This window comes from Nycticebus coucang, chromosome 19 (genome assembly GCF_027406575.1).
Source record: "Nycticebus coucang isolate mNycCou1 chromosome 19, mNycCou1.pri, whole genome shotgun sequence".
Lineage (NCBI taxonomy): Eukaryota > Metazoa > Chordata > Mammalia > Primates > Lorisidae > Nycticebus > Nycticebus coucang.
Window position 1 is genome coordinate 19,829,252 of NC_069798.1, and position 15,246 is coordinate 19,844,497.

Sequence of the window (15,246 nt, forward strand, 5' to 3'; positions counted from 1 at the left end):
CTTACTGTCATGGCAGTGAACTCCGGGGGATTGTCATTGACATCTGTCACCGTGATGACGGCTGTGGCTGTGTTGGAAAGGCCGTATGTGGGGTTGCCTTCCATGTCTGTAGCTTGAATTATTAATGTATACTGTTGCACTTTCTAAAGAGACATAAAGATAAGAACTTAAATGAAACTAATTCCTCACCAAGACATAACAGTTGTTCTGCCAATGGCTCTTTATTACACGTGGAGAGGATAACATCATTCATTCTGATTAACATGGCTTGAAACTTCTCAAGTGGAGTTTACTTTAACTTATGAAGCACAGGTCTGGTCCTTGTCTAGAGAGATTTAACTGTGTACATTCACTTCCACTCTGCAGAAAGCAATGCACTGCAGACGTGTGAAATTCACAGCTAAGCGGAAACCTCCATCTGGCTGCAACCTTTCCCTTCACAAGACCGTGATTGAGTATTCAAGCCATTTGGTTTGTATTTACATCCTCACATGTTAATCTCTACCTAGTTTAGTGAACTAAAGACAACGAAGAATCTCAAAAGAGAGAGAAGAAAATGCTTGCAATTTATAAAGTATACAGGCTTTCTTTCATATATTCATAAATATATTCTACTATAACAGGGCTGATACAGTATTTTCCCTAATTCCCATTAATATAAACTATTCAAAACTGTATAGAAGAGATAGAAGGTATTCTTAAACAAAGTGAAACTTCATTAAGAAGTATATGTTTACAACCTTAGTCCCAGACCATAGAAGGTATTTAATAATTGCATATTCAATGGATTTGGGCATACTGCTCATTGCATACAATGTTTTGAGTACAGACCTATAACTTACATACACATGAATACATTCACATGCAGACGATCATTATCAAACAGGCATACGTTACTTTCCAATTCCAGGTGGACTGTTTTAAAAGGGAGCCAGACTAAGCTGTGATGTGTCTAAGAGAAAATGTTGAGATTTTCTTTTCTTTCTTTTTCTTCTTTCTAAGAAGTTAGACACTTGCTGACAAAGGTTTCTATCAGAAAATCTAGCTAAAAACAGTCTCTAAAATCATCTAGAATCACTGTGGGAAATGGCAAAGATAAAAAAAAACAAAACTATAGATCATTTTCATAAATGTTAAAACATTCTGAACAATAAAATCCACTTCTTCATACAAAAATAAACTGTCACTGCAAAGTGCAATTTTCCCTGATTCTAAACATAGCTAGCATTATGAAGAGCCACTCTTAAGGGGTTTCTGCAGCTTGGATAGAACAGACACAAATTGTAGGTTTTGATTTAATTGTCAGAGGGAGTGGCTGCCAAAGAAACGGGCTGGAGGGAAAGCCACACCTCCCACGTTAGGTTTTAAGGCACTGTCCCTTCAAGGGCCAATCTCTAGCAGTTTTCTATCTTAGTTATTTTCTATCTTCCTCAAAGAGAAATGTCAGATTTTTTTTGAATAATAAAAAAAAAAAAACTACAAAGAAATAGTGCTGGTTGAATCATTTGAATTTTTCACTGTAATGCTAGCGTAGGCTACAACACGTTTCGATGGTTTCTTTTTCCAATTAAGAGTGTCACTTTAGTGAGAGGATTTAGCAGGCCATTCAATCCAGATTCCTATCTGAAAGCCATGAAAATAAAAAACTGTTATGACTTTTAAAATGCCATTTTTCTTAGCTGCTATTTGTGAAAACAGGCGAATATTCCTAAGAACAAAAACAACAAACAAAAAGAAATGAAAAAATTGGAGCTTATTTTTTAAAAAGTTAAAAAAAAAAAAAGAGTCCCATAGATCCATAGATAGTGTAAGAGGGAATAGGACAGTTCTTTCCTAATGCTTATTCTACAAAAAATCTTTAAAATTATGTAATTGCATAAGAGATACAATTTTCCACTGAGCTGCAACATTGGCATCAGTAGTTAATGTTCCAAATTTCCCATTGCTTCAAACTAATCCTGAAATCTTTAAGTTACAAAATAATATTTGTCATTTCTAAAATACAATGCCCTTTTAAGTATAGGAAAACTCACTTGGTAAATAACATCATCTCCATTTTTGGACGCCTGATGGGTAAAATGATACTACATTTAGGAAGGAAGCCTTGACAGCTTATGTTTTCAACAGCCAAACTCTTCAGAGTTTCCTCATTTAGTCATTGGGCATCTGGTTCTGAATGACTGACATTTAGGTTCCCTAGGAATTGACTTCCGGCCCTCACAATCCCTCAGCTGATCAAGAGAATTCTGTCTAAAAACTTCTTCACACTTCCTGTTCTAGGTGAGATCAAATCTCAATTCATCTGCTTGAAGTGAACTCACCCCTTTCACCAAAGCTACCCCATCGCACTCCCTCCCGCACACCTGGAGCTTTCTACATTCATCTCCCTAGGCCTTGGCAGGACCCTATGTCACTACCTGTGGTATTTCCCTCTGCGTAGACCAGTGGTGATTTTGCCCCACCAGAGGAAGTTTTTGGCTGTCACAACTAGGACTGTGAATTATTACATCTACTGGGTGGAGGCCAGAGGTGCTGCTGAATGTCCCAGGATGCGAAGGACAGGCCTCCACAAAGAATTACCCAACCCCCACCAATGTCAAGAGTGTCATGGTTGAGCAACCTTTGTCTAGAATACCCTTCCCTTCATTCTGAACCTGGCAAACAGGCAGCTTAAAGTCACCTCAGAGATGACTTCTGAAAATCCTAGAGACAGGGCTGTTGTTGTCATTCTCAGGACTGCCACCTCGTCACTGCTCATGGTTTATACAACGGGGGATCAGTCGTGTGTCTGGCCGTGCCCTGTTTCACTCATGGATGTGCAGGAGCACACGTGCACACAACTGTCCCCACAGCTCTCTGCTCACGTTCGCGTTGCTGGTGTACAGCACAAAGCCTGACACGGAACAATCAAGTCATAAATAAATGCTTTAGACCCTGTGCCTTCACAGGGGAGTGGCTGAGAAACTTTGGGCCTTGCGCCTTATAAAAATCATTTTGGGTTAAGGAAAAACAGTATTTTAATTTCATGGGCAGCTATAATTTAGTTATTAAGACATATGCTAGGAGCATAAACTCCTTATTTCCTAAACTGCCATGATTCATACATAATATCCTCAGTTCTGCCGTATCTTCATATTTCTATACCATGACTCACTTCCTGTTTATCTTCACATTAACTCTCTTTTTTAAAGCTCAAATGAATTTATTGAAAGGACCACAAATGGTACTAGCAGGACGTGCCATAAATGTAACTGTATAAAGTAAACAAAATGCAATTCTTGGATTCTGTTAGTTTCTACTAGGTGGAGTAGCATCTAAAAGGCCGTGTTCTTCTGTTGCTCTAGAATCTTCTCTTTATGTACCAACTGAAATGATTATATATGGCACATAACACGGTTAGGAAACAAAGGGCTAGAGTGAGGCCAGTACGTGAGCAGCTGAAAATGTTCAGTCTTTCACGTTTACTGAATGTATATTGGATGCCCGGTAGTGTAGTGTGTACTTGGAAAAAATAGTGAACAAAACCAGTTATGGGCTTGCTTTCATTCCAGGATGGACCAGACCATAGTGGATCACGGGACCACATGTACCAAATGTACGTGCCACGTAATGGTCATAAGAGGAAGAAGAAGCGATGCAATGAAGCTTTGATAGGGGAGTTGCTACCAGCCCTAGCCTGCTAAGCCTGGGACACAGAAAGAATGCAAGAGGTATCTTGGAGGTAAACATAGAATTGGATGACTGATGACATGAAATAGGAAATTCCTCATAAATCACAGATTTTTGGAGGAAATGACAGATTTTCTTTTGGATAGGTTGGATTAGGAGATGGATGGTTGAGTAATAATGTCATCAGGACTTAGCAGGGAAGCACAGGTTGGTGACCTTGTTCAAATTTTTAACTGCTAAAGCCCACTTCCCTCATCTGCAAAATGGGGCTGAAAGTACTTCCTTATGTTATAGGTCTGTTGTCTAGAATTCTCTTTTTGCATGCTTACTATATACTAAAACCATTCTAAAAGAAATAGAAATCCACTGTATTGAGATTGAGCATTAGGCATCAGGCACAGCGCTAAGTGAGAATCTTAGAAAGCAGGTTTTTTTAATGCCTGTTTTACAGATGAGGAAACTGAGGCTTAGGAAGGTAAAGAAACTTGCCATGGACTCCCAGCCATGAGTGGCAGAGACAACACTTGAACCTCTGGGTCAAGAGTCTGTATAATTAACATTACTCTATATAAGTGTCCCCCGAGGAAGTCAGAACTCTCTGTAAGTGCAGAATGTACACATCGTGAGTGAGGGACCAGGCAGGAAGCCAGATTTCAAACATATGCGGATGGCGTGTGAGCTGAGCAGGGAGTAAGGCTGCCCTCTGGAGAAGTCGGATGCTGAGCTGAAGGAGAAAGTCTCATAACTGGAAAATGTCTTTAGGGTTCATGTTCAGGGTAAAAAGGTAAGGAACATCTGCCCCCTGCATGTCGAGACTCAGAATTTAGCTATAATTTCTATCTCTGTATATAATTTCTTTTTGTGTAGAAAGACAGGCAGAGACTACTGTGGATACTCAGAGAAGGGGCTGAGAACCAGCTCTCAAAGGGTGAGAGTCACCCTGTTATCTAGAAATGAGAAAGGAATATTTTAGGCAGAGGAAACGGGGACAGAAGAATAGAAAAATGTCATATTTGTTCAAGGGACTGCATGTGGTTCTGCAAGTGGTTCAGTGTCATTTGTTTATAGTGGGAGGCAAGGAATTCTGGCGGGTGAGGCTAGGGAACACTTTCAGGCCAAGGTCACGGAGGGTCTGGATGCCACATTAAAGAGCCTGACCTCATTCTGTAGGGCTTGGGAGCCACTTCTCCCAGAAGAGACTCCGTGTGTTTGCTGGCTATGAAAGAATCTATAGAGGTTGGAACCGGGCATCACAGAAAACAGGAGAACAGGCCTTCGGAACGGAACTGAGAGTTGAGGGCACAAACTGAAGGTTGATTGAGCTTGGAAAACAGGAAGTATTGGTCTCTCTACTTATGAGCAGAGGTAAAGTGACTGTGCCTAACCAGGAGACGCTGCTGCCACCATTTGTGATAGCAACGGGGAAAACAATAGGTCCTGTTTACTGAGCACAGTGCAGAAAGTTTTATGTGTCACGGAATCATGTCACGTGACAATCACCGTGTGAAGGCGGAAATATTACTATCCCCATATACAGATTAAGGAGCTAAGCTTTCAGCTTAACACACTAAAGATTCAACAGCACATAACAGGTAGAGCCAGAGTTCGAACTCAGTGAAGGGCTGAGTCACCAATAGTCCCGGGCAAAAATGGGAGAGATGGACATGACGAGAAAAGGCTTAGGGAAAGAAAAAAAAAAGAAGAAGAAGAAAGTGCCAGGAATAGCCACTGCCACATCATGTGGTGGTTTTTTAAGAGATAAAAAATTGAAGCCTGGACAAGTCGGAGCAAGATGGCGGCCGAGTAACAGCTTCCTTGCATCTGGGCACCATGAGTCTGGGGAGATAGGACTCCAGGCATCTCTGGCTGGTGGGATCTGCCTATCATCACCCCTCTGAGGATACAGGGAGTCAGCGAGAGACTTCTGGACCCCAAGAGGAGGACTAAAACAGTGGAAAAACGGCAAGTGGTCGCGTGTGTTCAATCCATCTAAAAGCGCCCGCAACTTCCACAGGCACGAGAACTTAAAGAGCAAGAGGAAGTGAAAGGACAATTAGGGCAAGGAAACAGATAAAAGAAATCACTCATGAGGAAGAATTAGCAGAAAACTCCAGGCAACATGAAGAACCAGTCCAGAACAACCCCGCCAAGGGACCATGAGGTAGCTACTGCAGAGGATTCCACCTATAAAGAAATGTTAGGAATGACAGAAAGGGAATTTAGAATACACATGTTGAAAACAATGAAAGAAATGATGGAAACAATGAAGGAAACTGCTAATAAAGTGGAAAATAACCATAACGAAATCCAAAAACAGAATCAAATAAGAGATGAAGGATATGAAGAATATACAAAGGATATAGCAGAGCTGAAGGAACTGAAACAGTCAATTAGGGAACTTAAAGATGCAATGGAAAGTATCAGCAACAGGTTAGACCATGCAGAAGAAAGAATTTCAGAGGTAGAAGACAAAGTTTGTGAGATAACTCAGATAGTAAAAGAGGCAGAAAAGAAGAGAGAGAAAGCAGAACGTTCACTGTCAGAATTACAGGACTTTATGAGGCGTTCCAACATACGAGTTATAGGAATTCCAGAAGGGGAAGAAGAATGCCCCAGAGGAATGGAAGCCATACTAGAGAATATTATAAAAGAAAATTTCCCAAATATCATCAAAGATTCTGACACACTGCTTTCAGAGGGCTATCGGACCCCAGGTCGCCTCAACTCTAACTGAGCTTCTCCAAGACACATTGTGATGAACCTGTCCAAAGTAAGACAAAAGACAAGATTCTGCAAGCTGCCAGGAGTAAGCACCAGTTGACCTACAGGGGCAAATCCATCAGAGTGACCGCAGATTTCTCTAATGAAACTTTCCAAGCAAGAAGACAAAGGTCATCTACCTTTAATCTACTTAAACAGAACAATTTCCAGCCCAGAATTCTGTACCCTGCTAAGCTAAGCTTAAAAATTGACGGGGAAATCAAATCATTTAAGGATATACAAACATTGAGGAAATTCACCACAAGACCAGCTCTACAGGAAATACTTCAACCTGTTCTGCACACTGACCACCACAATGGATCAGCAGCAAAGTAAGAACTCAGAAATCAAAGGACAGAACCTAACCTCCACAATGATGCAAAAGATAAAACTAAGCAATGGACTGTCACAAAATAAGACGAATAGAATACCACCACACTTATCAATGATCTCAATAAATGTTAATGGCTTGAATTCCCCACTGAAGAGACATAGATTGGCTGACTGGATTAAAAAACACAAGCCATCCATTTGTTGTCTGCAAGAAACACACTGGCTTCAAAAGACAAATTAAAGCTCCGAGTCAAGGGTTGGAAGACAATTTTTCAGGCAAATGGAATTCAGAAGAAAAGAGGAGTTGCAATCTTATTTTCAGATACACGTGGATTTCAAGCAACTAAAGTCAAAAAAGACAAAGATGGTCAAGGGAAAAATACAACAAGAAGACATTTCAATTCTAAATATTTATGCACCCAATTTAAATGCTCCCAGATTCTTGAAACAGACCTTACTCAGTCTGAGCAATATGATATCTGATAATACCATCATAACAGGGGACTTTAACACTCCTCTTACAGAGCTGGACAGATCCTCTAAATAGAAATTAAACAAAGATATAAGAGATTTAAATGAGACCCTAGAACAACTATGCTTCATAGATGCATATAGAACACTCCAGCCCAAAGATAGAGAATATACATTCTTCTCATCACCCCATGGACCATTCTCCAAAATTGATCATATCCTGGGACACAAAACAAATATCAACAGAATCAAAAGAATTGAAATTTTACCTTGTATCTTCTCAGACCATAAGGCACTAAAGGTGGAACTCAACTCTAACAAAAAGGCTCGACCCCACACAAAGGCATGGAAATTAAACAATCTTCTGTTGAATAACAGAGGGGTGCAGGAAGAAATAAAACAGGAAACATTAACTTCCTTGAGCATAACAACAAAGAAGACACAAGCCAACAAAACCTGTGGGATACTGCAAAAGCAGTTTTGAGAGGGAAATTCATCGCTTTAGATGCCTACATTCGAAAAACAGAAAGAGAGCGCATCAACAATCTCACAAGAGATCTTATGGAATTGGAAAAAGAAGAACAATCTAAGCCTAAACTCAGTAGAAGAAAAGAAATATCCAAAATCAAATCAGAGATCAATGAAATTGAAAACTAAAGAATCATTCAGAAAATTAATGAAACAAGGAGTTGGTTTTTTGAAAAAATTAATAAAATAGATAAACCATTGGCCAGACTAACGAGGAATAGAAAAGTAAAATCTCTAGTAACCTCAATCAGAAATGATAAAGGGGAAATAACAACTGATCCCACAGAGACACAAGAGATCATCTCTGAATACTACCAGAAACTCTATGCCCAGAAATTTGACAATGTGAAGGAAATGGATCAATATTTGGAATCACACCCTCTCCCTAGACTCAGCCAGGAAGAAACAGAGCTCCTGAACAGACCAATTTCAAGCACTGAGATCAAAGAAACAATAAAAAATCTTCCAACCAAAAAATGCCCTGGTCCAGATGGCTTCACACCAGAATTCTATCAAACCTTCAAGGAAGAGCTTATTCCTGTACTGCAGAAATTATTCCAAAAAAATTGAGGAAGAAGAAATCTTCCCCAACACATTCTATGAAGCAAACATCAACCTGATACCAAAACCAGGAAAAGACCCAAACAAAAAGGAGAATTTCAGACCAATCTCACTCATGAATATAGATGCAAACATTCTCAACAAAATCCTAGCCAATAGATTACAGCTTATCATCAAAAAAGTCATTCATCATGATCAAGTAGGCTTCATCCCCGGGTGCAAGGCTGGTTTAACATACGCAAGTCCATAAACGTTATCCACCATATTAACAGAGGCAAAAATAAAGATCACATGATCCTCTCAATAGATGCAGAAAAAGCATTTGATAAAATCCAGCATCCTTTTCTAATTAGAACACTGAAGAGTATAGGCATAGGTGGCACATTTCTAAAACTGATTGAAGCTATCTATGACAAACCCACAGCCAATATTTTACTGAATGGAGTAAAACTGAAAGCTTTTCCTCTTAGAACTGGAATCAGACAAGGTTGTCCTCTGTCACCTTTACTATTCAACATAGTGCTGGAAGTTCTAGCCAATACAATTAGGCAAGACAAGGAAATAAAGGGAATCCAAATGGGAGCAGAGGAGGTCAAACTCTCCCTCTTTGCTGACGACATGATCTTATACTTAGAGAACCCCAAAGACTCAACCACAAGACTCCTAGAAGTCATCAAAAAATACAGTAATGTTTCAGGATATAAAATCAATGTCCACAAGTCAGTAGCCTTTGTATAACACCAATAACAGTCAAGATGAGAAGCTAATTAAGGACACAACTGCCTTCACCATAGTTTCAAAGAAAACGAATTACCTAGGAATATACCTAACGAAGGAGGTGAAGGACCTCTATAAAGAAAACTATGTAATCCTCAGAAAGGAAATAGCAGAGGATATTAACAAATGGAAGAACATACCATGCTCATGGATGGGAAGAATCAACATTGTTAAAATGTCTATACTTCCCAAAGCAATCTACCTATTCAATGCCATTCCTATTAAAATACCAACATTGTCTTTCAAGATTTGGAAAAAATGATTCTGCGTTTTTTATGGAACCAGAAAAAACCCCACATAGCTAAGGCAGTTCTTAGTAATAAAAATAAAGCTGGGGGCATCAGCATACCAGATTTTAGTCTGTACTACAAAGCCATAGTGGTCAAGACAGCATGGTACTGGCAAAAAAACAGAGACATAGACACTTGGAATCGAATTGAAAACCAAGAAATGAAACTAACGTCTTATAACCACCTAATCTTTGATAAACCAAACAAGAACATACCTTGGGGGAAAGACTCCCTATTCAATAAATGGTATTGGGAGAACTGGATGTCTACATGTAAAAGACTGAAACTGGACCCACACCTTTCCCCACTCACAAAAATTGATTCAAGATGGATAAAGGACTTAAATTTAAGGCATGAAACAATAAAAATCCTCCAAGAAAGCACAGGAAAAACACTGGAAGATATTGGCCTGGGGAAAGACTTCATGAAGAAGACTGCCATGGCAATTGCAACAACAACAAAACTAAACAAATGGGACCTCATTAAACTGAAAAGCTTCTGTACAGCTAAGGAGACAATAACCAAAGCAAAGAGACAACCTACACAATGGGAAAGGATATTTGCATATTTTCAGTCAGACAAAAGCTTGATTACTAGAATCTATAGAGAACTCAAATTAATCCACATGAAAAAAGCCAACAATCCCATATATCAATGGGCAAGAGACATGAATAGAACTTTCTCTAAAGACGACAGACGAATGGCTAACAAACACATGAAAAAATGTTCATCATCTCTATATATTAGAGAAATGCAAATCAAAACAACCCTGAGATATCATCTAACCCCAGTGAGAATGGCCCACACATCACAAAATCTCAAAACTGCAGATGCTGGCGTGGATGTGGAGAGAAGGGAACACTTTTACACTGCTGGTGGGACTGCAAACTAGTACAACCTTTCTGGAAGGAAGTATGGAGAAACCTCAAAGCACTCAAGCTAGACCTCCCATTTGATCCTGCAATCCCTTTACTGGGCATCTACCCAGAAGGAAAAAAAATCCTTTTATCATAAGGACACTTGTACTAGAGTGTTTATTGCAGCTCAATTTACAATCGCCAAAATGTGGAAACAGCCTAAATGCCCACCAACCCAGGAATGGATTAACAAGCTGTGGTATATGTATACCATGGAATACTATTCAGCCATTAAAAAAAATGGAGACTTTACATCCTTCGTATTAACCTGGATGGAAGTGGAAGACATTATTCTTAGTAAAGTATCACAAGAATGGAGAAGCATGAATCCTATGTACTCAATTTTGATATGAGGACAATTAATGACAATTAAGGTTATGGGGGGGAAGCAGAAAGAGGGACGGAGGGAGGGGGGTGGGGCCTTGGTGTGTGTCACACTTTATGGGGGCAAGACATGATTGCAAGAGGGACTTTACCTAACAATTGCAATCAGTGTAACCTGGCTTATTGTACCCTCAATGAATCCCCAACAATAAAAAAAAAAAAATTGAAGCCTGGGATAATGTGGTGGGTACAGTTTCAGGTCAGGAGATCCTGAAGAATTAATAATTTTTTTTTAAACTTTCAGATAAAGAAAAATAAAAAGCTGAATCTCAGTAAGCATTTTAATGATCAGGAGTTCAAGCACTTAAAGGTGTCATAAATCCTGGGAGAACAGTGACTAAAATTACTTTTGACAGAAAGGAAACCGTGAATTGTAATAGAAATAAAAGAATTTCCAGCCTGCAAGAGGCCTGAAAAAGTCATAGTAATTCATCCCGGCCTCAGGAAGAATTACCATAAACCATCCGAGATAAATACATTTTTTTTCTCTGTTAAATGACTTTCAGAAAAGGAAGGTTTTCCATAATTTCCCTAGTAACCCATTGTTGTGTTTAATAATTTCACTGTCAAGAAGCTATTACTCATACTGTTATCTAACCCGTGATTCTTTAGTTTCAAATTCATTTCTGTTATTAGTTTCATCAAGAAGGTAGTGAATAGCTTCTCCATCTCCTGGAGGATAAACTTAACCATGACTACGTCATCCCTTTAGCCTTTCATCATTGACACGAAATATGGTGTCTGATTTTTAAACATAGTTAGTCTGCTTTAGTAAAAACTATCTTTAATTCTCCATGCTTCTTTCTTGCCATAAAACAGCCAGTCTGAATGTGATAGGAATATTAGTGTACGAAAACAGGATGAAGCCCAATTTTTGTGTATCACAATGACAGTGTGAATAAAAGAGAAATATTAGGATGATGAAATGAGCTTAATCTACTTGGGTATGCGAGCAACCGAGCACTCAAGAGGGAATGTTGAAAATTACCCCATATTCTCAGATAAATTATGGCATTTGTACCAAGTTTATTGGCACATAAAAATAGTTATTTCATACAGTAATGAAGAGGTGAAAAGACATACATGTTCCAAATATTGCTAAAATAAAAGTACTCCTGCAAAAAGGAAACACATTTAGATGATCTCTGATGCAAAACATTCCTAGAAAAAGTCTTGCTCACACGTGGAAGTTAATAGGTATAATGTCATAGGCAAACATCTAACTCCTAAGTAAGGCTCTCTCGTCTCAGAATTAAGGTCGTCCTGATTGGCTCATATTACTGTACTGGAGTGCGGCTAGCACTCTCTTGTGTATATAATTAGTTGCAATAGTACTGTTTTCTTCCAGTCAAGTGAATGGTAGTATAGCAAATAAAGCGTCCAAAAAAACTGACTCCTAAAGTCCTTGTCGATAATATTTTATTACAGTGGGTATAATGTTTCCTTCTGACATGCATAATCAGGAGTCTCATTACAGTAAAAGCTGGCTCAGCCAGAAATGTACAATGCACAAATCTCTATGAGTTGGCACTTTGAAAATTCACTCAAACAATGATTACCATGGTCAAAAGAATGACCTTGAGAATCTGTAAGAAAAGAGTGAGGGCAGATTAGAGAAAGGATGTAAAAGCTTCATTGGAGGTGGAATTTTCAGGAAAGGATGTAAAAAGAGCTTGAACCAGAATCTGAAAAACGAGAAGGTTCAAGATCAAGAAAAAGGTGCGAGGCATTCCTGTAAGAAGAACTCGCATGAACAGAACACAGAAGTACACAAAAGTTGGGTGAGTTGTGGACTGTCGCACTAAGACGACTCAGTTGGACCTAATGCAAGTGCCCCTTCTCTCTCAGACTGTGACACGACACCGTCTTTCACTGCCTTCAACATTTTAGGCCTTTTCAACAAAGTATTATACCAGAAGTGTGATCCTCTGCATTTCTAACTTAAAATGCTTGTCAGAATTACCACAGTCACTCCTGTTGAAATCTAAGTAAATTAATCTTAGAGTTAAGGGACCAGTTCCCTTAACTGGAGATAATAAGGAGATAATCTCCTGTGTACTACATCAACTTATCCACAGGGACTACCAAAAACCCTAATCGCATCCATGATATTTGAAGCCTTGTGAAAAAACAAGTGTTAAAAATTACCCTAAGTGTATGCACACATGACTTGGCCACAAGTTTTTATTAATTCTGCACAAAAACCTTTGGCAATAAAGGAAACCGAGGAAATGTTAAGAATTTTCAAAGTTTGATACCAGAGAACTTTGGCTTGACTCAGTCATCACATTGACCAGGACACAGGTTAGCAGTGACTGATCGGTTACACATACATTATTCAACCCGTCTGAACTTCCGAAGATAATCGTACAACAGATTTCTTAATGAAAATTCATAGCATTTGAAGAATATTGTGCGTGTATTATTACCTGGAGATCAAGTGCATGCGATACTGTGTACCTTTAAGATTAAACACAAATTCAAATCCAGTTGTGGGTTGACTTACTTCCCGATCGAGTCCAGCTGCCACTGTGATAATATCCCCCGTTTCATTGTTGATTGTAAACATGTTGGGTGAAGGGGTGCTTGGAGCCTGAGACAGAATTCTGTACCTCAACATCCCATTGAGGGCGTTTGGATCGTCAGCATCAATAGCAGTTACGGTCATCACATAGGTTCCTACAGACAGTGCACATGGGAAATGAATGGCTACCCTGCTTTTCAGGTCCCCTAAAAGGAGGGTGTATTTACTGTTTTGGTACGTCTCATTTGCATTTTTCATAACAAACATTCTCAAACATTTAGATTCAATTAAAGACACTACTGATAAGAGTATACTCACTTTAAAAATATATATAATATGGTCTAGATACTTGAAAGGAAAATGATACAATATACGTATATATGGAGGCTCAATTCCGCCATGGCTTAGAAGACAAACTCACTTTATGATTCCAAGAAGGTTCACGTCAGACCTCCATTTATATAAAATGCAAATAATAGATAATATCGATACCCTTAGAAGCCTGTTTTATGGCTGCTGATTCTTTCCTTCTGTTATATTTTCTTCCCCTATGCACTAACATCAGACACGACACGCGGACCGTGACACTCCCCAGTGCCTCAGTCCCTTCCTGAAAGTAGACTGTGTGTGTAACGAGGCATACTCCATTTCCTCAGGTCGTAAGAAACCATTTCATGCATTACTGTTTTGGTACATTGAATAGAGATTTGGCATTGTGGTTCATTATTTCCTCAGAGATTAAAAGAACATTGTAACCATCTTAGGGATTTCAATTTATTGGATATTTTCAGAAAGAAATCTATAAAGCATTAGGATCAAATTAATTCGAATGAGCTAGCCGAACTGTAATTTAGAAATAGAGTGAGAAAGAGTTGCTATTGAGGATGGCTTATTCTATGGGATCCTTTTAAGTACTGAATTACAAAATTTTCTATCTCCTATGTTCCTCTTGAGTACTCTCCAAGCTCGGTTCTACTTTACAGCCTACATAGGCTGTTCTCTCTGCATGTCACACTTCGGGCTCAGCATTAAACGTGGCTTTATCCTATAGGATGTTCCCAAACTCACCCATAATGTTGCCATGCATAGGGAAAATGGGAAATGCTAACTTAATGTACCCCTATTTGCAAAACAGTCACTGCAAAATTTTATAAGGGTGGCCAAAACATAGAGGATATTTTGTAAATATTTTGCAAATATACCCCGTAATATTCAAATCTCTTTTTAGAACTTGTCTCTCTGAACATTACACCACTTTTATGTGCCAGCCCTATGCCCATATTTTTCAAAACTTTAGTGCATTTGCTTGTTTGCTTTTTTTTTTTTTTTTTTTAACTTCCTCTCCCCAGTAGAATTTAAGCTCCACCAGGGCAGGAACTACCTTGTCCCCATTCTAACTGTAGAGCCAGGACAGGGCCTAGAACACAGAGCGTGCATGATAAACACTCATCAAATGAATAAATTGTTTAAAAAGTATGTTTCAGAATCTCCACCCAAAATACGGAACACAAGACAGTTTAATTGGATTGATTACATTATCCAACCTTGCTTAGAACCACGCTTTCAAACTTACAGAAGCAGCACAGGAAATACATCCAAGAAATGTCCTTCTTCTAATGATCACTGAGTATATCTTTTTTTTTTTTTTGGCCGGAGCTGGGTTTGAACCTGCCATCTCCAGTATGTGGGGCCGGCACCCTACTCCTTGAGCTACAGGTGCCATTCCCTCCCCCCCCCCCCCCGCCTTTTTAAAAATAGAAACATCTAATGAGAGCAGGAGAGTCCTTTATTTATGGGTCACTTATGAACGGACATGGAAATTCACAGTCGAATGTTTAATAAATATAACTTTAATAATTTATTTTCACAACATTTGCAAAGCAGTCTTTTTATAAAGTCTGAAATAATAGAAAAAAAAGAAAAATTATTAAAAAGAAAAAACAACTTCTTCAGTAAATAATCTCCAACGTTTATTTATCTTTAATATTTGTAAGAGACATGTTTTAGCAAGGACATGTTTAACTTGCTCCAA

The 15,246-nt window shown here is 38.8% G+C and overlaps 1 protein-coding gene across 1 annotated transcript in view; it reads right to left on the minus strand.

The window, feature by feature from the left end:
* The window catches only part of CDH2 (cadherin 2), a 241,665-nt gene that overhangs the window by 44,220 nt on the left and 182,199 nt on the right, over positions 1 to 15,246 (minus strand). Inside the window, exons 7-8 of the mRNA XM_053571438.1 lie at positions 13,197 to 13,369; positions 6 to 143 (exon numbers count right to left, since the gene is read on the minus strand). Coding sequence (XP_053427413.1) covers positions 6 to 143; positions 13,197 to 13,369 — 311 coding nt within the window. The remainder of the gene's footprint in view (positions 1 to 5; positions 144 to 13,196; positions 13,370 to 15,246) is intronic.